The sequence below is a fragment of the Lacerta agilis genome, chromosome 10, assembly GCF_009819535.1.
Source record: "Lacerta agilis isolate rLacAgi1 chromosome 10, rLacAgi1.pri, whole genome shotgun sequence".
NCBI lineage: Eukaryota > Metazoa > Chordata > Lepidosauria > Squamata > Lacertidae > Lacerta > Lacerta agilis.
This window is the reverse complement of record NC_046321.1, coordinates 24,025,364-24,047,452: the sequence shown is the minus strand read 5'-3', so window position 1 is coordinate 24,047,452 and position 22,089 is coordinate 24,025,364. Positions and strand designations below refer to the sequence as shown.

The 22,089-nt window shown below is 44.9% G+C and overlaps 2 protein-coding genes across 6 annotated transcripts in view; one reads left to right on the top strand and one right to left on the bottom strand.

Annotated features, from left to right (window-relative positions):
* Positions 1–8,001: 8,001 nt before the first annotated feature.
* On the bottom strand, positions 8,002–13,146 carry LOC117054345 (zinc transporter 10-like). Its single transcript, XM_033163074.1, is given in 5 exon segments — positions 8,002–8,736; positions 9,750–9,989; positions 10,861–10,988; positions 12,665–13,047; positions 13,049–13,146. Coding segments are annotated over 5 exon segments (1,269 nt in total). The 5' UTR covers positions 13,079–13,146; the 3' UTR covers positions 8,002–8,248.
* A 2,098-nt stretch (positions 13,147–15,244) lies between these two features.
* Positions 15,245–22,089, top strand: part of PRDM4 (PR/SET domain 4) — an 18,005-nt gene continuing 11,160 nt past the window's right edge. Inside the window, exons 1-4 of one of the 5 annotated variants that reach the window (XM_033163170.1) lie at positions 15,245–15,456; positions 19,775–19,908; positions 20,384–20,560; positions 21,255–22,034. In XM_033163170.1, coding sequence (XP_033019061.1) covers positions 19,776–19,908; positions 20,384–20,560; positions 21,255–22,034 — 1,090 coding nt within the window. In that variant the 5' untranslated portion in view covers positions 15,245–15,456; position 19,775. Of the gene's footprint in view, positions 15,457–19,774; positions 19,909–20,383; positions 20,561–21,254; positions 22,035–22,089 lie in introns of those variants that run through there. The other 4 variants (XM_033163169.1, XM_033163166.1, XM_033163168.1 and 1 more) reach the window with 4 other exon arrangements.

The window sequence follows — 22,089 nt, the reverse complement described above, 5'->3', positions numbered from 1 at the left end:
GTTGATCAGATGTATGACAATCTCCTTAACACTCCCTGTGCATGTTGTTTTTTTGACGCTAAGCCACGTCAGAGGCTACATTCAAGGGCAGGATGTATCTGTGTGTGAGACAGACAGACCGAATTATTAAACCCTTGACCTTTCTGTTAGGAGAAGGACCATGATTCAGTGGGCGAGCACATGCACAAGGTCCCAGCATCTCCAGGTGAAGTGTGGGATATTCCCTTTCTAAAAACCTGGAAATCTGCTACCAGTCAGTGTAGACAACAATACTCAGCTAGATGGACCAGCAGCCTGACTCAGTAGAAGACAGCTTCCTTTGTTCCTGTGTTATTTTTTCAATCAAAGTGCCCTTCAGCTGCTTTTCCACATGTGTGTTTGGGGGGTGGAGGGGAGGAGATTTTTTTACACATACAGAGAGAGAAGACAGGATTAAACAGTTTCCTTGTCTCTCTTCCCATTCTTTAACTTCTTTATTTTTCAGGTTTTTTTTTAAAAAAAATACAGTGTCTGCAGGGCTAGATTTAGGTTTGATGAGACCCTAAGCTACTGAAGGCAATGGAGCCCTTTATATAGCAGGTGGGGCCCATTACTTACATCATAGGAGCCTACACATCACAAAACACTGTTGCTGTATGTAGGTTTTATTTTATTTGGTTTTTTTATCTTATATTTTGGAAATGTACATCCAGGGGTTTTTTCCTTGAAATTTTTTGGGGGGGCTCCAAGAGAGTGGGGCCCTAAGCTATAGCTAGTTTAGCTTATATGTAAATCCGGCACTGAGTGTCTGCAAGACTTTTGATGTTTAAAAAACATGAAAAAGGAATCACACAACTGTTTATCATGCATACTTTGAGCTTAGGCATTTGGGGTGAGTTTACACACTACTAGGAAACAAGAGGAGCAAACAGAGAAAGGCACATAACATGGGCCTTGCTCTTCTTCAACCTGTTGCAAATGTTCTCAGGTTCATTTTTTTAAATTTTTTGAGTGGGGAAATGCTGGAGGAGGGGATGTTTGCTGGCTGAACAAGTAGCACAGTAACAAAGGAAACTGTCTTCTACTGAGTCTGGAGACCAGCACAGCAGAGACGGGTTTAGGGCAGCATGATTTGTTTCCCCACACTGGGCACTGAGCTGAGGGAGGGCGCCACAGGGTGTTGCAACTATGATGTAGTGCATTAGCAGAACGGAAGACGAGAGGTGGAGGGAGGATGCGCTGAATTTTGGCCTGACACAGGGCACCACTTAAGTTTGATAGGCTAAAGTCCACCCCTGGTCTTCCCTCTGCACGTTGGAGCCAGTTTTGTTAATATGGTGGTGCCTGCTGGGTGCTCTGTTTGGCACTGCAGCCTGCCTGCCAGTTAGGAAGCAGGTGGTGATGGGGAGGAACCAAGTGCAGCTTGACTAGGATCGCCCCCCCCCCAAATGTCTGGGCCTGAAGTATGAAACCCTTCCCCCACCTGTATCAGCATGTCTTGGGGTTCCCCTGGCAAGGTGAGTAGGATAAAAACCAACTCCTTAAGTAATGCAAACCTTGTCGTCTCACCATGGAAAAACCAACTAACACCCTTTCCCCCCATTTTCTTCAGCAATGCAATAGTGATTGGAATTATTCAGTGTTTTGTAACTGTCCATAAGAGGGGGGGGGGAGCCTAACTTGACACATGCCCTCATAATCACTTTGGCAAACAAACATGAGACAGTGATATTATAAATTGTGGGTTAATGAGTTTAAAGCTGTATAACCTAGAAATCTTTTACTACGTGAAGGAGTTTTACGGGCATAACGTCAGTTGTTATCACTGCTGCAGCGATTCTGAAGCGGTCAGGAGAGGTGAATTGACTGACTAAGAGTTTCTATCAAAGAACTACTGTATTGGAGCTCAAAAACCTCTGGCTCTTTTGGCCAGGGCAACAGAAGACGCATAGTTGGCTGTGTATTAATTTGACATTTGTCACAGGCTCAGCCCCTGCCCAATTCCTCACACACACTAATCCAGATGGAAGAGTAATGCTTTAGATCTAAGAGCATAAGAAAAAAATCCAGCTGCATCAGGCCAGTGGCCCATCTAGTCCAGCATCCTGTTCTCACCGTGGCCAGCCAGACGCCTGTGGGAAGCCTGCATGCAGGACCTGATCACCTCCTACAGCTTCCAGCAACAGTGTCAAGAGGCTTACTGACTCAGACAACTGCTAGTAGACGTTGATTGCCTTCTCCTCCAATCCTCTCTTAAAGCCATCCAAGCTGATGGCCACCACTGCATCGTGTTGGAGCATATTTCATAGTTTAATTGTGGGGTGAAGCACTTTATTTAGTCGGTCCTGAATCTTCCCACATTCAGCTTCATTGCATGTCCCCAAATTCTAGAGTTATGAAAGAAGGGGCAGAGACTCTTCCCTATCCACTTTCTCTACACCATGCATGGTTTTATATACCTCTGTCCTGTTACCCCCCCCCCTTTCTCTAACCCATGGTTTCCCAAAATTGGGTCTCCAGCTGTTTTTGAACTACAGCTCCCATCATCCCTAGCTAGCAACCTTGGCAACAATCCCAGTAACAAGGCAACCTATGAGAAACTGGTCTGTGGACTATTGGTCTACCTTTCTGCCTATCCTTAGTTTCTACAAATTGCAAACATCAGCCTTTTCTTAAGAATTTGCCTACAAGTGTTTTTCTTTTCTCTTTTTAAACACAGAGGGTTGGATCCAGTGCTCAGTGTAAACCCATTGAAATCAATGGCACTTGAGTTATCCCATGACTAAAATGGTTTCAATGGGTCTACTCTAAGCATGACTAAGTCTGGATCCCACACAATACACAATCCAAGACAACTTGCTTTCTGCCACTCTCGCCATCACCAGCAGTAAAATATATCACAGCCTCAGAATACCCAGCAAACTGGTTCTGAAACCAAGAGAGTACATTATGTGGCCCTACCAGATTTATGAACTGATCACAGGTGTATTGATAGGCATGTATCGTAATTTAAAAAGTGGTGCTGCTATATGACTCTGTAATAAAAACAAAAAGAATGGGATAAAAAGGTGAGGGGGATTGGGGTGTGTGGATTTGATTCAGATCTCATTTAAAGAACTAATTCACATTTTCTGAAAGAATATATGAAGCAATGCACAGCCATTCTTCATAATTTGCATTTCTCTGAATTTTGCAGTGGCAGTGCAGTTCTTTAGCTAATTAATGTGCCCAAAAATTTATATACTTGGGTAAAATATGCACTAAAATGCACAGATCAGGGGAAAAAATGCATGGTGTCAAGGAAATGGTTTTGTGAAAAGGGTCAGAATTGCATACAAATGGGTATACATTCACACTAAAATGAATTTTCACAAGGACTTTTGAAAAATGCAAATGTGTGAAAATGTGAGCTGAAACTAAGATTGGAAAATGAGAAACTGAGAGAAAATGAAATTGACAGATTTGTCCATCGTGTGTGTGAGAGGAAATGGGAGGGGAATGAAAGAGAGAGGAGAGGGTGGGGGAAGAGATAGATTATGATTATATAACAGATGCAAAGCAGGTCCACCTGAAAGGTGAGTGGGGGAAAGGAGAGGTCAGGAAAGTTTGCATAACTTGAGGAAAAGAGCAGGACTGGCCCTACCATTAGGCAGAGTGACGTATCTGCCTCTGGTGGCAGATGCTGGTGGGCAACAGGCACAGCAGTCTCACAACTGCCCTCCTGTCCTCCCTGAGCTAGCCTGTTCTTCACCTCCTGAGTCAAGTACCTGTTGCCTAAAGGTGTGGTGAAGAATGCTGTCCCCTTGCCATGGTTGAGATAAGAGTCCCAACTGTATGTAGACTGAGGGAGTGCCATCTGGTTCTTTGCCTCAGGCCACAAAAAGTATTGAGTCGGCCCTGGCAAAGATGGTGCATTGTGTACAAATGAGTTGCAAAACTAGTTAAGGGAAAATAGGAAACTGCACCTGGGGGTCCTTTAGGCTTCTGCTTGCCACAGTAACTGGAAGAAAGGGGTCCAAGAATGGTGGTTCCATGTGCAAATCAAGGCCCAAGAAGCCCTGTTTAGGCATTATACTTGAACAGGTTACAGTAATCCAAGTAGAGATTGTGGGGCCCTGCATGCTGGTTCTGCCCCACCCCATGAGCCCACTGGACCCACCTGCTCCTGCTCCAACCAGGCCATGCATAGAAAGTTCATCACAATCAGAATCCTGATAATTGTCAGGTTGCTGTCAACGGCTCCCGGCTGGTTGCCCAGGAAAGTATAAAGACAAGGAAAAGTTTCTTACAGTCCTTTTTTATTTCAAACCTTACGGAGAGGGGCTATAGAACCCAGCCTCTTGGATAATGGCATTGTCCCGAGTGTATCTCCACCCCACCCCATCTCTCCTACTTCCTCATTCATCATCACCATAACCTCCTCTACAAGTGCTAAGTGCCCTCTGTCTTTGAACTCTTTGCTCTCCTACTTTTAAGGCCCACCGGGTTCTGGGAGATTCCTGGTGCTCCCAGGGCCTTATCAGCTGAAGGCACCTATGAAGCCTTCTTCATATTTTCTCACTTCTCAACTGGGGTTGACTGGTGTGCATGCCACCTGATTCTGACTATTGTGCTTTTGTGGTATTTACACAAGGAAGAGCCCACACTAAAGCTTCAGTCTTAGCTAGATGATAACTAGGCTGGCCCCAACTAGGAAAATAAAAAAGGTTTGGACAAGGCTGCACAGCGCGGACTAGAAATGCAAGATAACAGATGAGGCATTGGGCTATGAGATCAGAGCAGGAACCAGCAGTGTTACACCCTCCATCTGGAAGAGTAAGAAACTTTGAAAAAAAGAATCTTGTATGCAACTTTTAAAGAGCACATGGCTTGTGGTTTGGTAGTAGGGAGTCATGTATGCTGGAGGTCCAGGACCTCTGTAAAACAAAGTTGTATGTTGCATGTTATCTCCCAAAGTCAATTCAAACTTTGTGGTTCTGTGTGATTTTGTAAAACCAGTTAGAACTAGTAATCTTCCAAACCCATTCCCACCCAGATAAACCCCCTCCCCATATCCTCTACACACATTTCCAAAGCCATGGCAAGCAGTTATTGCTTAAATTTTCAAACTGGATAGAAACATATTTGAGGGGAAATGCACCAAACGGCAGCATTTCTCGGGAGATCACAGGGTGTGTATGAACTGTGGCTGTACTCAGCTTCAAACACCAGGCTTTTGTTTTCTCACCCTTCCAAACTTAGGAAAGCACTGAGACACCATTTGCCAAACACAGGAAGCCAATTTCCATCAACTGAGATAATTTTTAAACATCTAGCCTGACCAGCAGCAGCTCTCCAGGGGGCTCAGAAAGTTGTCTGGCCTATCACCTGCTATCTGGTCCTTTTACCTGGAAACATTAGAGACTGAATGTTAACACCTGCATGCTCTACCCACTGAACTATTTTCAGTTGCAATCCCAATAGTCACCTTTCCTACCTTCCATAGTCCAAAATATGCACGCCTCTTACGTTGATACATGCGAAAATCTGGAACATATTCCCCTAGAATACTAGATAAGGTCAGAATCCCTTTGGCACAGACACCAATTTTTTTCCTGACATTGTATTTGTACTTCCATATATGTACCCAGGCACAAAATATGTAGTGAGAATAAGCCCTTGTAAGATTTTATTTTTCGCAGATAGCATGACACAAGGTGTTTATTTTTTTTAAAAAAACACTTTTTTATTTACAACATCTAACTTCTTCTTCAACATATAAAATTCACAAGGCATGAAAAGTTTGCACCAGTGGTTTGTTCACAAAAGCATATATACAAGCTAAGGTTTTTAATTAGATGCAGAATTAGATGTTTCAGGTAAAACATTGTTCCAAACAGAATTATATTCCAGAGTCCACATATTATACAGGCAGAAGGTAACTTCACAAGAAGTTATAACATAAACCTTCATACAGTGAAGAGAGTACATTCAGAAGATGATACACAACCACTTTCTTGGCAGTTCATTCACCTGTGAATATGATTTTTAAAATGTCAGCAACCGTCCCCAAACGAAGTGCTTGGATTGAGGCCATATTTGGCAGAAACTATAGAAATCTTTAGAATACTTTGGTTAAGATTCATGCAGCTTTCAATCCATCCATTTCAACATTAAGAATCAAGGACTCGGTCACTTCATCATAATCGTAAGATATCATGGCCATACCGAAGCCCGCAAAGAAAACATCTTACTGAAACGTGCTACCCTATGTGTGTGAAAATTGCAGGATATGGCAAAATTTAGAGTTTAGAGGGCTTGACTATGAATTTTTTTCATACCAGGAAGCTGGCCAGTCCAGTTAGAACCCCCCCCCGGGGGGGGGGACAATGTTATATTATAATTTATAGTACACATTTGTAAGGGTATAGCAATGACCCTGTGGCTTTCTTCATCGTGGGATGGCTTCCATCACGCCAGGATGAAATCCTTACATTGGCAGGAATGTGCTTAAAGCAACAAACAAAAAAAGGTCATGGATCAAAACATTCTATAAATGAGGATGGACAATCCACCCACTTCTTTGAAAGCTAAAGAAAATTTTGAGATGAGTAGGAAGTGGAACACAGGAAGCTGCCTTATTCTAAATAGACCACTGGTCTATCCAGCTCAGTATTGACTGGTAATGCTCTCTAGAGTTAGAGACAAGAACCTTTCCCAGTCCTACATGGAGATGCCAGGAACTGAACCTGGTCCTACCATTGAGCTACAGCCCTTCCAGGAATAGGACAACCCCAGGGCTGACAGTATACCGCGTTTTGAAAAATAAGACCTGGATAATGGTTTTGAAGAACAAAAACCCATGCGTGAAAACAAAAACAGGTCAACTGTAGGAGCCGCTCTAGGAACAAAGCAGCACATGCAATTGCATGTTATAGAAACTATAGGAACAACAAATGGATTTTTTTTTTTTTTTGCATCTCAATGACTCTTCCCGATCCGCAAAAGTTAGAGCAGTGTCATAGTCAAAACCCTTGCTTCTCCTGAGATTTGTCTTGGATGGATTGTATCAAGCTGCCACAGGCATTCTTTGGCAAACATGTATCCTGACGATTTCTATATTCCCTGGTGTTAACTCACTGACATGGATATTTGAAGCTGGTGAAACCCCTCACTATATATTTAGGTAAAAGACACACAGACACACTTGCAAGAGGTGCCCCTTTCTTAAAGGGAAATGAGTAGGAACATGATCTATATTTCCAAGTAAGATATATTACATGTTTATTTGCAGCGGACATTTTGGAAATAGGAACGACACTGACCATCACCCCTCAAACGAAATATGTTATTTTGGAAATATGCAGAGTACAGTTAAGAAGTTATGCTATTTAAGATATGATTGGGGGGAATATAAATATATAACCTATATACAAAAAAATCAAATCAATATTGCAGATGGACACATACTAAAACACACAACAGTCTCAACAAAAATCCATACATTCATTCACTGAAATGGCAGGAAAATATACAGGCAGGAGAGATAATCATTTGTTTCGATGGTGCTTTCAACTGATAATAAAGAGCAGCAATACTCTGGTGAATTATAACCATAGTTCGTTGCCAGCGTTCAGGTAAACCTGCCTAACAACCCCTTAGGCCAGCCTTTCCCCCACTTGGTGCCCCCCCCACTTTTCCATAAATCCCATTTCTAATTTCAAGTAAACAAAAGGCATTTGAAAACAAGACTAATGAAACTACCACCTACTTTCATTCCTTCATAATGGTGCTCTGGGGCAGCCCAATCAAGGGAACTAAGACCTGCCATGAGCACCACATTTCGGTAAAGACAGAGGTTAAAAAAAACCAGTGTGCTCAGCCGTAAGATATTTACCCTTGGAGGAAAAGGAATTAAGTGTCAAAATGGCACTGGACATATTTGGCAAATGCCAGAAACATTCCTTGAAGACAAGGGCTGGCTAAAAGGCACTTCTTGCTTTCCTGGGAGGAGGGTAGGATGTTCCCTCTTTTCAGAATTGCAGGGCTGGTGGTACCAGTGGCTGCATGGATAAAAGGGGCTTCTACCTACACAGCTAGACCTTTAGATACAAGCCAAGAACACCTACTCTAGATGCTGTGTTATGCTATGCATTGGACACCCAGCTGTCAAATGCCACTCCCCAGGCATGTGTCAAGTGCTTGCCAGCAGCTTTTTAGCCAAGGGGGCATTACCAATGATAACTTTGCCCTAGATGAACAGCAGTCCCCAAGCGCGAGCCCAAGCTGCCTAGAACCGTGTGCTACTTTTATAGGGCTTGGCATCGCCTGCTTCTTTGTAACTGTCCTTTGAGCAGCTGTGCTTTTTGACGGGCTCCTTGGCCCACGTGGGTTCGATGGGAATCTCCACCACATCTTGCGTGTGGAAGACTTTGTGCAGAGAGGGAGACAGGCTGCTCTTCTTCTCGTTGTAGCCGTTGACCTCAGCCAGGGCCGCTTCCTGCTGACTGCAGCACAGCTGCGGGTCGCAAGCTCTGGAGATGCACGGAGTGCTGCACAGGACTTCGGGGCTCTTGTGGTTGGTGTACTCTGGCTGGATGGTGACCGAGTGGACCCCCGCTTCGTGGAACACCTCCCTCATCTTGCGCGAAGCGTCTTGGTAATCGGAAGTGGTGTGGCATTTGACGTGGAGGGTGGCAATGTTCCTCCCACTGACCATCTCCCAGACGTGCACCTCGTGAATGCTTGTAATGCCTGGCACTTCGAGCAGCTTGTTTGCTGTTTGGTGGGGGGGGGGGGGACAATAAAAACAAGCAGAAAATAAACTCAATGAGATTTCATGAAGGGTCTACCGGCAGCAGTGATTTGATCAGAAACACTTGTCCAGCAAAAGCAGAGAGAACCTTCCAGGACAAATACATTTTACGGGAGGGTCATGGCCAGATCCAAAACATTCCTGGGAGAAGCAGAACAACTGGGCCATGCCAAACTATTCCTGGAATTCTTCCTGGGCTGCAGGGGCATCAGCGCAGCACCACACACGATAGGAAAACAGTGAAGTGGAGCACAAGTTCTGGAAACATGAGCTGATTGAATCAAATGTAAGGTGCTTGAAAACAGACCCTGCTAAATGGCAAGTATCTGTATGGATTAGGTACCAGCTTAATTTTAGGGAACCCAGCACTGGATATTCATGCCTTGCATGAGGTTTAAAACATACAAATGGCAACATCAGGTTCAACCCACCCCCCACCCCCAGGCTGGAAAGATATCCCCATGGGACGACAGAACTATATTGCCCCTCAACGTCTACAAATTTACACACAAAAACACACAAACCCTAACTTCATAACTCGGGGGGGGGGGATATGTCTTGGAGACTTGGAAAGTTTCTGCACAAGTTTAAATTCAAAAGCAAAAAAAGCCCCCAAACCTTCACATGGTCTGAGTGTGTGCATAAGGCAAACGATTTATTTTTATACTGCCCAACTAACAATGCCCCCTGGGCACTTAACCGTTATCCTTCTACCTTCTTACATCTATAGATGTATGCAGCGATTTCAGGGAACAGCAGCTCAACGCCTGCTATTTTGCATGAGTACTGTGTTCTCGAAATGCATGCTTTCACTAATCCACCAAGATTTGAGTCATGTTGCTAAGACACCACCATGTGAGTCAGTTTCTCAAAGCTCCTGAGAATGTAGAGCTGGTGGTGGGGTGCATAATCCAGAAATGTAATTCCAGGAATAACACTGGCTTTTTAAGTGCTTCGGCAGCAAAATGCAACTTACTCAGCAACTGCATATTAACACTCTTGGGAACCATCTGCAGTAAGATTGTTGCCGTCTCCTTGATAAGTGGGAAGGCTGACGAGAGTATGATGATCACCATAATTATGGTCAAGCTTGGATCAATGTAGCACTCCCAGTTGCATGGGGTGTTCTCATCCAGAGGAAGTGCATAGAATATGGAAGCAGCCACTACAACGATAACTGAGCCAAGAGCATCCCCCATCACATGCAAAAGAACACCTGAAATAAAGGACAGGAGAAACATTCGCTTTGATGATCAGATTTTGGGTGGTTCAAAGGCAGTAGATGTCAACCAGAGCTTGATCAAAACTTGCTTTTGAACCTAACTCTCAATATTAAAATCAAGGTTCCGCTTTCACATGTGACCTAGACCCATAATTCCTAATGTCGTCACAGAATGACTACATTCATGTGAGCACTGGTATTAGATTCAAAGCATTAACTTTAAGAATGGACATTGTAAATGAAATTTTACTTAGATGGGTGCTCAGCGATGGAAGTGAAAAAGTGTGAAGACTGCAATGAGTCCATTTTGCCACATGTACACATAGTGAGAAACCACCATCTATTGTGGCTTCCCATTGACCCAGAATTGGCCTCCACAGTCACTTATGGACACACTGTTAAGACCATATTCATGGCAAATTTTACTTGGCTATGGGTGATTGCCAAAGAAGAAGACATGCAGTAAAGCACATGGGCACATGATCTTCACACACTTATGTTCTCCTATGCCTGTGTAAGTAAAAAATAAAATGTGGAGCGTCCCTAAGCTCTTCGACCACAAGCCGAAAGCTGGATCATTTGATATTATTGTTAATGCATCAGATATATGGACATCATCATGGAACTACAGCATGTGTAAAGCATTCTAAACTTGACCTTCCAGGAGTCAACTTGGCTGCATCTGAGCAGCTATAGTCTATCTGTATTCTTTTTATTGGTCAGTAATTTAATAACTTGTTGGATTAAATATGATTTATTGATATCTTGTACTATAAATGTATTTAGAAACAGTGGGAATAAACTGGAACAGGTCACCAATAAAGAGGGTCCCCCAAAACTGGATAAGTCTTCTATCCTGTATTACCTCTGATATTCAAAGCTTCGGATTTTTTCTCTTTTTTCTGTATCACCTCATCTTCAGGCTTGTTCTGGGTATTTATGGTGTCACCTACATTCAAAGAAGAAACGCTGTGTTGTGTATAAGTTCTACAAACAGAAAAAAACACCAATCTTTTCAAAACCAACTTAAATCTTCAACAGTACCAGACGTTTTAGCAGTGACCCTCCCATACCTGCATGCAGACAACACGTGCAAGCATAACTGCAAGCCGATGCATAATTTCATGGAAACGCGGAAAGTAAACCAACTCCAATACATATAAATCATGGTTATTTATTTGTGCTTAAAAGCTCTGCAAACTCCCACACAATTTTTTGTCAGTAAAAAAAAAAAAGTTTTAATTTTATGAGCAAAATGACAAAGTGCAAAAACAAAATACCCCCCCAAAAAGTATTTGAAGAAACTAACGCAAGAGAGAAACTGTTAGGGAAGGACACCCAAAGCAAATAAACATGCAAGAAGGAATAGAAAAGAAGGAGGGGGGGGGAGGAGAGAGAAAAGTGTGTGGGGAGAGAAAATTAACAAACCAGAAAGCTGATGATGGCATGGAAAATCTGCCTCATCTAATCTACCTAAAAGTCAGTATAACATTAGAAATTATTAAACTATGCCACTTTTAACTGGCATTCTACAGTACAAATCTGCACATATTTTTGGTACTTGGCCTTGTGTTCAAATCAGCTTGCGTATAATGGAGACTAGATGGAGGTGGAGGAAAAGAGGTTGGAAAGAGAAAAGTAAGATAATAGGGAAAGCTGGAGGATTGGAAAACTTTAGGGAGGATTTAAAAAGAAGAGAGCAAGTTGTGGTGGGTGCATGATGGACTAGGCTTTGAAACGCCCACTCATCTCAAAAGCTCACTGGAGGATCTTTGTTCCCTATCTCTTAGCCTAACCTACCTCACAGGGTTGCTGTAGGGACAAAATGGAGACGGGAGAAGTGCGTACCCCTCCCCAGAGAAAAGGTGAGGTAATAATGTAATATTATAAATTAAACATACAAAGTACCAATATAAGAATGGGGATGTGATGGTGGTGGCAGTGAAAACAAGAGAGAAGAAGGGCTGAGAATATATTTATCATCACAATATACTGTAAATAGAAGAATTATAATTAACAATAAGAAGTGTAGGGAAATGTACAAGTTAAGGAAAGGGTTGGGTGGGAAACGAGTTAAACCAGGGGTAGGCAACCTAAGGCCCATGGCCCGGATGTGGCCCAATCGCCTTATCAATCTGGCCCTTGGACTGTCTGGGAATCAGCATGTTTTTACATGAGTAGAATGTGTCCTTTTTATTGAAAATGCATCTCGGGGTTATTTGTGGGGCATAGGAATTATTTCACCCCCCCCCCAAATAGTCCAGCCCCCCCCCCCCAAGGTCTGAGGGACAGTGGACCAGCCCACGGCTGAAAAGATTGCTGACCCCTGAGTTAAACTGATGCAAAGAAAGCTGATGCGAAAAATCTACTCCCAAAGAAGAGAATATGGGAGAAATAAGAACAAAGTGAGAAAGACAGAAAACATTAGAAAAGGGCAAGGCAAGAAAGAAAACGGTGAAGAGAGGAAAGGAGGCGAGGGATTAATGAAGGAGGAAACCGAGAGGCACCTGCTCCATGCACGCTGCAAGCCTCCAGGTCGAGGTCCGGGGCTGCTGGCAGGGCGCCCTCGGGGGCGTCGGAGCCGGGCTCGGGGTGTCCGTCGAGGCTGGGGCTCTGGCGTGGCCGCCGGCAGCGGTCCGCATCGCAGGCAGGCGGGCCAGCAGGAGGCCCAGTCCTGGAAGACGAGGAGCCCCACGAGGTTGACGGCGAGGCCGAGCGCGCCCACGATGAGGATGAGCTCGGCGTCGCGGATGGCCTGGGGGCTGGCCAGGCGCTGCACGGCCTCCACGAGGATGGTGAAGGTGAGCGCGGCCAGGAAGACGGCGTTGCTGAGGGCACCCACCACCTCGGCCCGGCCGTAGCCGAACGAAGCGCCGGGGCTGCGGCGCCGGCGGCCGGCGGGAGATGCGCCCCGTGGAGAGGCCCACGCAGAGCGCGATCAGGTCGGAGAGCATGTTGAACGATCGGACACCAGCGCGATGGAGTTTCCCACGTAGCCCGACACGATCTCGGCCACGAAGAAGCCCGCCGTCAGCACCAGCATGAAGATCAAGGCGGCACGTCTGGCCAGTGTAGCGCCCCATGGCGAAGCGGGAGGCGGCGCGCTTGGAGAGGAGGGCGCTGCCGGGTGGGCGCCCCTACTCTTGAACCCCTCGAGGGCTTCCTGTGCTCCAGCCCCCGAGCGAGCCTCCAGGCTGTCTTGTTGCTTCGCCGTTGCCTCCTACGTCGGGCTGGCTGCGCCTTTGGACCGGCGGGCAAAGAGGCGATGGCGCGGCGCTGCTCGCCCTCTCCGCCGCCTGGCAACAAGTGCTTTGCGCGCCCCGCCGCTGCTCGTAATTCTGCACTTGGCTTTATAAAGGCGCGGCAGAGGCGGCATGACGCCCTTCTACACCGACAACGCCCGGCGAGATTTGCCGCCGTCCGCAATTCTTATCCATCAGGGTTAAAGGATAAAGGGGGGAAAAAAAGCTCCGATTGCCAACTCACCACGGGCTTGCCATGCACTTAAGTCAAGGTAGAAGAGCCATCTCAGCATCTCTGCCTCCTTTGCTTTTAAATAGGGAAGATGTTGGAATGAAGATGAAGGTTTCACCTGCCGCTCCTGGGGATCATTTGGGACGCTGCCAGGGGCGGAGCAAGGGGGGGGGCGGGCCGCGATCGGCGCCTCCAGCCAGTGGCGAAAAAAGCCGCTGAAAGGGGGCGGGAGCCGGGGCATGGAGAGGGGCGGGCCAGCGAGGAAGGGCGTCACGCCAGCCACAACCGTGAAGCCCCTTTTCTTTCCCCCCCTTTTTTTATTCATAATTTTTATTTTTATTGGTATCTTACATAAACATAAACATATCTTATACATTACCATTACATTACATTTTATACTTTGAATTTACAATTCAACTTCAACTTTATATACCACAAACCTTCTTACAGTACCTTACAATACAAATCCACCAACAATTAATCCCTCCATCCCACACCTCCCCCCTCATCCCCCCCTGCTTCCCCCCTTCTTCCTCTGTTTTATTCTTCTTCTTAATTAGTTCTCGCGGTTTTACACTTCTTTATTGTTCCTATCTTGTAATCTAAATGTTTCTTTAATTTTTAATCTTCGTATTGTCTTTTTTACATTATAGATTTTATATCTCCAATAAAGAATTGTATGTTAAGAGTTAAGGCATGTTAAGGTTGAGGCGTAGCTCCGTGCGCGTGCGTCATTACGTCATTCACACGGAGCGATGCCCCGCCCCCCGAGGGTGCCGCTTGGCTTGCAGCCCCCGGCAGCCAAGCGGGCTCGCTACGCCCCCGCCTCCGTCCCTTGTCCTGTTTTTAAACGAAAGAGTTCCAGATACAGTACCACTCTTTTATCATGGGGGAATTTTTTCCATGCCCTTGATCGTTTTGCGTTGCCTTCTCCAAATACATATATCTCTTTTTGGGTAGGGGGTTGGGGGGGGGGAGAAGCCGAAGACACCAGAGTTGCGCGAAGAAAATATGACACGCGTGGTGGGAAATACACACAGGTTTTATTAGGCGATCACTTCCATGTCATAAATTGATTATAATAAACAAGCTGCAAGCTTATCACCCGCTTGCCTGCAAGCAAGCCCCTTCCTAGTTATATGTGTCTGTGTGTGCGTGTTTTGAGGGGAGGTGTTACTTCCGAAGTAAACTACGCGCTGTGCATTAGGCAGCACGAGCATCCAGCACCAGGCACGCGCATTACCAGCCGTCCTTGCCCCCCCCCACCCTCGCTCTCCCCTGCCCAATCGCGGCAGGAATGGAGAGCACGAAAGAGAGGGAGAGAGAGAGAAGCACTGCTGAGCATGCGCTAAGGTGCAGCGGCCGGAGAAGCCCTTTCTCATCAGGACAGAAGCCGGCGCGCGCAAGGACTCCTTGAGCGAAAGGGCAGCCGTTGCAGCGAAGGGCGAACAAGCCAGTCTAGAGAAGAGCGGCGGCGGCGCGCGGGCTGAGGAGAGGAGAGAAGGCGGGGGGGGTCGCTTCCTGGATGCGGGACGGAGCGGAAGCCATCGCCGTTCTGAGCGCAGCTCCCCCTCCCTCCCCTCCCCTGCCTTTGCCAGCGCGCGCCCGCTCTCTCTCTCTCTCTCTCTCTCCCTCGCGCGCCTCGTCCCCTCAGGGAGCGGCTGTTCTGTGGAGCTGCGCCACCTCCCCTTCCGGAAGGGGGCGCTGTTCCTTCGGCTGGCGCGCCGCGTTCGCCTCGCCGCGCCTTCTCCTCCCATGAGGCTCCCCTGGCGGAGGCCGGGGCCTGCGCTGAGGTGGGGCGGGAGGCGGCCGCGGCCGCGCCGGCTGCTGCTGCTGCTGCTGCTGCCTTAGGTCGATGCCTGCTCGCTTGCTCGCCTGCCTGGGGCGGAGAAGGGCGGCGGCTGAGCGGGGAGGCCAGATGAGGAGGAGGCGGAGGAGGCCGCTGCCGCCGCCGCCGGGTCCCCCTCAGCCCCACCGACCTTGCCAGGTAAGTGCATCACAGGTGCGTTTGTGTGTGTGTCGGGGCCGAGTTTGCGCCGGTTGGTGAGCCTCGTTTCCAGCCCCCGAAGTTGAGCCTTGGGTTATGTGGAGTGGGTTGCCTCTGGGCGCGTCCAGAGTGCCGCTAGGCGGATAATCCCTCAGGCTGCGGAGCAAACGGCGATTCTGCTGCAGGCACTTGTGTCCGAGGAGGGAAAGCGCTCCAGAGGTGGAGATTTCACGGGATTGTCGCAGCAGGAGCCAGGATTTTTTAGCATGCTAAGTCTTGGGAAGGGTCGAAGGCAGGCTTTGAAGCTCAGAGTCTGCTTTGCACGCAGCTGCTTCCAGGTTCTCAATCCATGGCGTCTTCAGGTGTTGGGGAGGATTTCTGCCTGAAAAACATAGTGAACTAGAAGTGACTTGGTTTAAGGCAGCTATGTATTTATTAAACAGCTTCCCAACTGGAGAGGATGGTACATGAGTTCGCAGGATCATATACAATATCATGGTGTATCTGAAGAAGTGTGCATGCACATGAAAGCTCATACCAAGAACAAACTTAGTTGGTCTCTAAGGTGCTACTGGAAGGATTTTTTTTAATTTTTTATGGTGTAACATATATGTGATACTGATGGGTTTGGCATAGAGTAGAAATATGCTTAAACTTTATTGGAATGACAAACAAAAGGTGATAACTGATGCTCTCTTTCATTGCTGTAATATTTCAGCACTATGTTGAGAGATGAGGTGTGAGAATAATTAAAAGAATTTGTGGTTTGAAAAGCAGAAGCTGGCAGTACAGTCATTCCATTTTGCCTGCTGGCTTTTTATTCACTGTAATTTTTAGCACTCTCCCTAGTCTGTATCAAGGAGGTATGCATAGCTGGTTCTCAGCATGCACAACACACTAAAGATGCTGTGCCTTTCAGCTGTAACGGTGCCTTCCCACAGAGTGTTCACCCCACCTCAGGCGTCACATTCCCTTTTGGAAGTGCAGTCTGTTAAAGTTGTGGTTAAGTTGCCTGATTGATGGACTTTCTGCTTTGGTCCCTACAGAGGGAGTTTACAAATTAGGTTGCACCCATGCCATGCACTTCAAGCACTTTTATGTCACTTTTACATCATTCACCATTCATTTTAAGGGTGATGGAGGGAGAGAACATCACCAGTAATGTACAGAAAAAATAACTGTTTTATTAGAATGGCAATGCCACCCACCTGAGAGGTGCCAGAACTGAATTCTGGCGAGTTCCGGCTGAAAAAAAGACCTGTCTAAAGGCATTGATTTTTGCATGAATTTTTTTACCTTATAGTGCTTAGAGCCAGTGTCCCCCCCCCCCCGAAAAATAGGTGCTAGTACTCATCATGAAGTTGTTACATTAAGTGCCACAGTTTTAACAACAACAAAAAGGGTACAGTACTGTGTACCCTTGAGTACCCCCTGAAAAAAGCACTGCTTAGAGCAGTTTACAGCTTTCACAATAAACAGTTCAACACTGGAAACAAAAAGTTCATTAAAGACATACAGTATGTTGGTGATGCAAACTATGACCTTAAGGCCACAAAAAAGTGATGTCTTAAACACTTTGTGGATACTGTTAAGTCATTGATCCCTGTCCATTGTCCATATCAGTAGTTTTGAAGAGTTGTGGATGGATGTGATACATCTTCATGTTTTTGTGAAGGTAAGTGCAGGGCATTGTTTTGTTTTCTTTTCAAGATTATAACAGAGATTGTGTAGGTGCAGGGAGTTTTAGAGCAAACTGGAGAAAACTGTGTAGGAAACAGTAAGAAGTATTTGACTATTTGTCAGAATTGTTTGACAGCATTCAAAGGAAAGGTAAATATTTGTCTTGAGGGGGTTCCTTGCTTCTGTTCTCTTTTTAAAAAATCATTTCTTAAAATTTCTACACCAGTTGCTTCTAAAAAACCGCAAAGCGGTTTACAAGACAATAACACTGAGAAAAAATTGCAACCATACTCTAAAACACACAAAAGTTAAAATACTAAAACAGATTAAAATTACCTCAGCTTTCTAAGCAACTAGCGTGCTTCTCTGAGTGACTGAGCATTTGTAACAGAGTTAAATATTCAGTTACATGAGCAAAGAGATGGAAGAAGGAAAATAATATTAAAGTGTATATGTCTGGTTAGGTAATAATTAAAGTTGAAAACATTAATTAGCTGATTAATCAGATAAAAATGAGGGCTAATTTTAAATAATCATTTTGTCTTGTAAACTCACTTTGTATTAACGATTGATAGAACCTTGTTTCTGATGTGTTCAGGTAATGGAGGTAATACCAGTAGATGAAAAAGGAGAAAAAGTAAAGATGTCCTTTCTTTCAAGTGCTGCACAGTTACTTTTGTTTGTTGAATAGTAACTTCTCATTACAGCTAGGTAGCCGTGTTAGTCTGCTGTAGTCAAAACAAAATAAATAATAATAATAATTCATTCCAGAGAATCCTTCCAAATTCCTTGCCGTAACTTCTCATATGCTTCATTTCTTCAAAATCTGTATAGAAGTTCTACATGCATTTAAAGTTAACCAATAAGTTAAAATACAGATCATGTGGGATTGTACTCCTTTTTGTTTTATATAGTTTTGCTTAACAAAGAGGGTTTAATTTCAAAATCAAAATTCGAAATTCTAAAAGTTTGAATTTAAGGGAAAAGTGATGTGCAAAAATATATCAATTAGGTACAGGAAAGTGTTAGGTTTGTTATATTGAAAAGGCCATTTTTCCTCATGTAGTTGGTGGCTCTTTATAAAAAGTACCGGTAAGAACATTTTAAATATGGCAGTTGAAGTTATATTGGCAGCATACAATTGCCATTGGATGTACTAGGGTTTTTGCATAATCAATGTGTATGTGTAGCAGCACCTAGAAATCACATTTACCGTAATATTGGGTGCCTGTCCAATGATGTCCTTCTGTGGGTGGAAGGCACTTTGGTCCAATGAAGGCTTTCCTCAGCAGAATGGGAAAGGAGGCCAGCTTAACCAATTCACCCTCCTCCCCTCCAGTTTCTTGTGTGATCTCCCATGCTGCTCCAAGAGTTTCTCAATCCTCTGGACCAGTTTCTGTTTTTTCCTGCTCCCCCCCCAATCCCCTCTCCCTTTCACACTATTTTTCATGCCATTTCTTTTTTTCCTGTGCACACCATTTTTGCATCACAAAAAGGCAAGTGTGTATGTTAAATAAGCGCAACTTGTAAGTTGCATGGATAGCTTTTTGCTACATGTTAGAAAGTGTAACAATTCTATTACTGAATGATTGCAATCATAGGGGGAGTTAGCTTAACAAGGTGTACATACTGATTAAGAAATATTGCAAGCTAAATTAATAACACTAGCAGTATTGTCCTGTTGATATTTACACAGAAGTCCTTGTGGGTTCATTTGGGACCTTGCCTAGTTACCAGTAATGGTGCTTAGGTCTGCGGCATTTATTTGGAATATTTATGAACTGCTTAACATTACAAAATACCATAGTGGTATACAAGAATAAAACAACAAAAACGTAACAAGAAGAACGTAACATAAAAGAAATTAGATACTGCCCACAATTCAACTCCACTCCTCCTGGGAAAGCCAGTAAAAATTAAGTTTATAGCATTTGAGAAGTATGGAGCCCAGGTGTATAACACACATAATGGCCTACTATTCTTTAATTGATGATTTTAGATGGCTGAAAATTCTTTTAAATAAATCACAATAATTCAACTTGTGAGCTTCTCATAGGCATGTGGATGGCCACCATGGAAAATATGTTGGACTAGATTAATCTTTGGTCTGATCCAGCAAGGCTCCCTCTTACGTTTTTGAGTTGCATTGTGCTGTACCCAGAAATGTTCTGTATAAATAAGTTTTTTTTTTCTGTAGACCTGATATACTTCTCTTAATTTATCCTGTCAAAATGTGCAAAACAAGTATTGTAAAAGTCTAGAGAAGAAATCAAAATATTAATAATCTGGAATCTTTTTACCATTGAAGAACACAATCAATAAATGACATGCTGAGGTTTGACCTAATCCAGGGATGGGAACCAGTTGCTGTGTGATTTGAGTTCTCATCATCCATGATCACTGGACACATGCTGGGACCCAACAGCTCCTCATCCCTGATCTAATCTCTGTGGGGAATGGTTTGCAAGCCCCTTGAGAACGTAACACCTTGTTGCCCAACTATGTAGTGTACTGTTTGCAGCAGTGAATGTATGTATATTACAGTAAGTGGAAAACTTTGGGCAAGATAAGGAGCAGGTCTGAAAACTTGCTTGGCTGGAATTTGATCTGCATGTGTTACACGTTTTCTTTTGTCTAGGATGAATGAAATGAGCCTGAACCCTGTAGGGATGGAGCAGCTGACGGCTTCCTCTGTGAGCAATGCCCTGACTGTCTCGGGAAGCCACTTAGGGTTGGCTTCCTCACCAACACACAATACCATAGCAGCACCAGGTAACATAGCAAGCTGGGGGAAACACTCTTTTTTGTATTATGTATATCTTTGTGCTTTTAGGCTAGGGGAAAGTGTGTAGCTGACCAGGCCTAGGAAAAGTTGGAGGCCTGCATTCCTCTATTCAAGTTGCTCTTTCTTTGGTCCTTTGTCTAATATTATGCTGCTCTTGCCACCATAGCTTGGCACCTGGGGATCCTGGTGGCAATTCCACACACTTTCAGTTATATGAATGTTTTTGAAATGTTACCAAAAACACAGTGTCCACCCACACTGCAGAGCTGTGCTGTGACAAGAAGCAACTCCCAAGAACAGCAGCAAAAGGGGTGAAAAACTATTAAAAGAAGCTTAAGCATTTTCCCCATTGTGGTTAGAAAACAATACTTTCAATGATGCTCCTCATTTTAATCTCCCTCATGCTTCTTCTTAATTTATTGGCTGTATAATTGCATTTTATTTGCATTTTGTTTCTGCTAGGATTACCAGTTGCAATTCCAAATTTGGGGCCCTCCTTACCTTCTGCTCTGTCCCTGATGCTTCCAATGGGCATTGGGGATCGGGGAGTGATGTGTGGAATACCAGAGAGAAACTATACCCTACCTCCACCGCCATACCCTCACCTGGAGAGCAGCTACTTCAGACACATTCTACCTGGTGAGTAGTGCGGCCGGATGGAGACGTGTGTTGAGATTGAAGTCTTTATTCAGGAGGAAGGTTTATGGGAGAACCTCTTGCAGGGGAAATGAATAATAATGTTGGCTCTGCAAGCCCCTGTGGGTTAGATGGCTGGATATATATTTCAGGGAAAGGGTTAAAAACTTGTTAAGTCTCTCCCATTTTTTTAAAAAATGTTTAACCATTAGTCATATACAGAAGCAGGCTTTTCGCAGAATTGTAGTCATATGCCTTGCTTTTTTCACATGGCTTGAGAAATCTTGGAACTGCATAGAATTGCTATTTGTGAGTCTTAACTTTTTCATGATTTGGGGTTTTTATTTATTAAATGTATATCCTGCCCTTCATCCCAAAGGAGTTCAAGGTGGCTTTAAAGAGCAACAGCCTATAGAACAGGAGTAGACAACATGGCGCCCTCCGCATGTTTGGACTACATTCCCATTGGCCCAGCAGGTGCTGCCAAGTGATCAGGGCTGATGGGTTTGAAGTCCAAAACATCTGGAATTCACCATGTTGGCTATTAGATATTTAGAACTGTTGGATTTTTATTTGTACATATAGATTGCTGTTAGGTTCAGCCACTTGAAACTTGACTTTTTACTGCAAACTGATCCTCTTCTCACTTTCTCTTCTCTTTTTCTCCCCTCTCTTTTTCTTTTCTCCCCTTCTTCAGGTCTTTTATCTTATTTAGCTGACAGACCTCCACCTCAGTACATCCACCCCAACAATATAAATGTTGATAGTAATCCAGCTTTATCTGTCTCCAACAACCCTTCAGGCCTAGATCCCTACCAGCCCAATGGAACGGTGGGTCTCGAACCAGGCATTGTCTCCATGGATTCCCGCTCAGTGAACACACACAGCACCCAAAGCTTGCATCCCAACGACAGCCATGAGGTAGCTCTGGATACCACAATCTCCATGGAAAGTGTTTCGAGGGTTACCAGCCCAATCTCTACTGACAGGATGGCTGAGGAACTTACAATGAGTGATGTGGCTGGGGATCATTCACAGATTGCAAATGGAAGCCATAGTCATGAGCCTCTAGCTGTGGATAGCAGCTTAGCCACAGACACTGTAGGTCATAATGGCGTCCTCCCTATTCATGGTAGCAGCTTGGAGCTTCCTGTTGTTATGGAGCCTGACCACATTGCAGGCCGTGTCAGTGGTCTATCTGACAGGACGCTTGGCGACTCCATTCATGCGGTGGCCATGAACAGCAATTCTGTGAGTGTGGCACTTTCTACCTCACACAACCTCACATCCCTGGAATCTGTCTCCTTACATGAAGTGGGTCTCGGTTTGGAGCCTGTGACCTCCATAAGCCAAGAAGTAGCCATGGGACAAACTCATGTGGATGTCTCCCCGGACAACCTTTCCTTTGTGCCGTCATCGCTGCAGCTGGAGGACTCCAATTCAAACAAGGAGAACATGGCTACCTTGTTTACCATATGTGAGTGCTTGTCACTGTATGCTTGCCTCAGTCTCTGGGTATTTTTTTGCATTGC